General features: G+C 38.6%; 1 protein-coding gene across 2 annotated transcripts in view; it reads right to left on the reverse strand.

The window, feature by feature from the left end:
- LOC137642093 (cell adhesion molecule 3-like) overlaps window positions 1–2,500 on the reverse strand; it is a 516,757-nt gene that overhangs the window by 9,348 nt on the left and 504,909 nt on the right. For both annotated transcript variants that reach the window (XM_068374643.1, XM_068374644.1), the window contains exon 5: window positions 2,199–2,335. In XM_068374643.1, the coding sequence (XP_068230744.1) occupies window positions 2,199–2,335 (137 nt within the window). The remainder of the gene's footprint in view (window positions 1–2,198; window positions 2,336–2,500) is intronic.

Genomic DNA, 2,500 nt, shown 5'->3' on the forward strand with positions numbered 1-2,500 from the left:
TCCTCGTCCAAGCACTCGAGCATTCACCTCTCTCACCACTCCATCAACATACAAGTTAAACAACCACAGTGGCATCACACATCCCTGTCTCAGTCCCAGTCTCACCGGAAACCAATCACTCACTTCATTTCCTATCCTAACAAATGCTTTACTACATTTGTAGAAACTTTTCAATGCTTGCAACAGCCTTCCACCTTCTCCATATAACCTCATCACATTCCACATTGCTTCCTTATCGACTCTATCATACGCTTTCTCCAGATCCATAATCACAAACATACACATCCTTACCTTTTGCTAAATATTTCTCGCATATCTGCCTAACTGTAAAAATCTGATTCATACAACCCCTACCTCTCCTAAAACCACCTTCTACTTCAAAGATTGCATTCTCTGTTTTATCCTTAATCCTATTATTATTATTATTATTATTACTTACTAAGCTACAACACTAGTTGGAAAAGCAGTATGCTATAAGCCCAGAGGCTCCAACAGGGAAAATAGCTCAGTGCGGAAAGGAAAAAAGGAAAATAAAATATTCTAAGAAGAGTAACAACAATAAATATCTCCTATATAAACTATAAAAACTTTAACAAAACAAGAGGAAGAGAAATAAGATAGGAGAGTGTGCTCGAGTGTACCCTCAAGCAAGAGAACTCTAACCCAAGACAGTGAAAGGCCATGGTACAGAGGCTATGGCACTACCCAAGTCTAGAGAACAGTGGTTTGATTTTGGAGTGTCCTTCTCCTAGAAGAGCTGCTTACCATAGCTAAAGAGTCTCTTCTACCCTTACCAAGAGGAAAGTGGCACTGAACAATTACAGTGCAATAACCCCTTGGGTGATGAAGAATTGTTTGGTAATCTGTGTTGTCAGGTGTATGAGGATAGAGGAGAATATGTAAAGAATATGCCAGACTATTCAGTGTGTATGTAGGCAAAGGGAAAATGAACCGTAACCAGAGAGGAGGATCCAATGTAGTACTGTCTGGCCAGTCAAAAGACCCCATAACTCTCTAGCGGTAGTATCTCAACGGGTGGCTGGTGCCCTGGCCAACCTACTACCAAGAAATTAATCAGTACTCTACCATACACTTTTCCAACTACACTCAACAAACTAATACCCTTTGAATTTCAACTCTCATGCACATCTCCCTTACTTTTGTATAGTGGTACAATACGCACAAAAAACCTAATCTACTGGTATCATTGACAACACAAAACACATATTAAACAATCTCACCAACCTTCCTTCAACATCTCAGGACTCACACCTTCCATATCAGATGCTTTTCCTACTCTAGTTTCATCTGGTGCTCTCCTCACTTCCTCCCATGTAATCTCTCTCTCATTCTCATCTCCCATCAACGGCACCTTAACAGCTGCAACATCAATTATATCTGCCTCCCAATTATCCTCAACATTCAGTAAACTTTCAAAATACTCCACCTACATTTTCCTTGCCTTCTCTCCTTCTAACAACCTTCCATTTCCATCTTTCACTGTCTCTTCAATTCTTGATCCAGCCTTCTTTACTCTCTTCAATTCTTTCCAAAACTTCTTCTTATTCTCTTCATATGAATGACCCAATCCCTGACCCTACCTCAGGTCAGCTGCTCTCTTTGCTTTACTTACCTTGCGCTTTACTTCCACATTTTTCTCTTTATATCTTTCAGACTTCTCTACACTATTACTCTGCAGCCATTCTTCAAAAACCTTCTTTTTCTCTTCCAACTTTACCTTCACTCCTTCATTTCCCCATTCAATGCCCTACCTCATGCTGCCTCCAACAAAATTGTCATACAAATGGTGAAATACAATAGAGTTATGATTGCTTGAAATCCTCTCACCTCAAGATGACTTTTCACAAAAAAACCCATTATCATCGAAACCCCTATGTGTGATTAACATGTTTAGCGTTCATTGCCTGATTCAAATTTTTGCCTATCTAATATTGGTATGCACTAGGGTAACATTGATTAATCTGTCAATGCATCAAAATGAATAAGATACTGTTCCATATCTTTTACACATATCCCTGTCAAATTCAGATCTTATACTTACTGTCAATAGCAACAAGCAAATTTCAAAATTTAGTTTGCATCTTCTTGCTCATGACTACTCATAATCAGTCGAATATTACACGTTACCATCTAAAAATTGTCGAAGACTCACGCATCAGAGAGGAATAAGAACTTACGTGAATGACCTTTCCATTGACATAGAAAGAGATGAGAGCTTCCGGACGAGAGTTGTGTGTAGTGCAGTTGACTCTCAATGTATCTGGTAAGCGATACCTCTGACTGAATCCTGTTATCACTGGGATTTGTGGTTGATCTGTTGAGCATCAAAGTAAAAGAACTGTTCATGGTACTATTCAAATATTTGCACATTTTCTTAAGGAAGGATTTACACTATCTTAAAAATGACGGGTTCAGTATTGAGGGAAATCATTGTCATCTAACAGTGGGGCTCTATTGATAAGGATTAAATTTTTAATTT

This window comes from Palaemon carinicauda, chromosome 6 (genome assembly GCF_036898095.1).
Source record: "Palaemon carinicauda isolate YSFRI2023 chromosome 6, ASM3689809v2, whole genome shotgun sequence".
Lineage (NCBI taxonomy): Eukaryota > Metazoa > Arthropoda > Malacostraca > Decapoda > Palaemonidae > Palaemon > Palaemon carinicauda.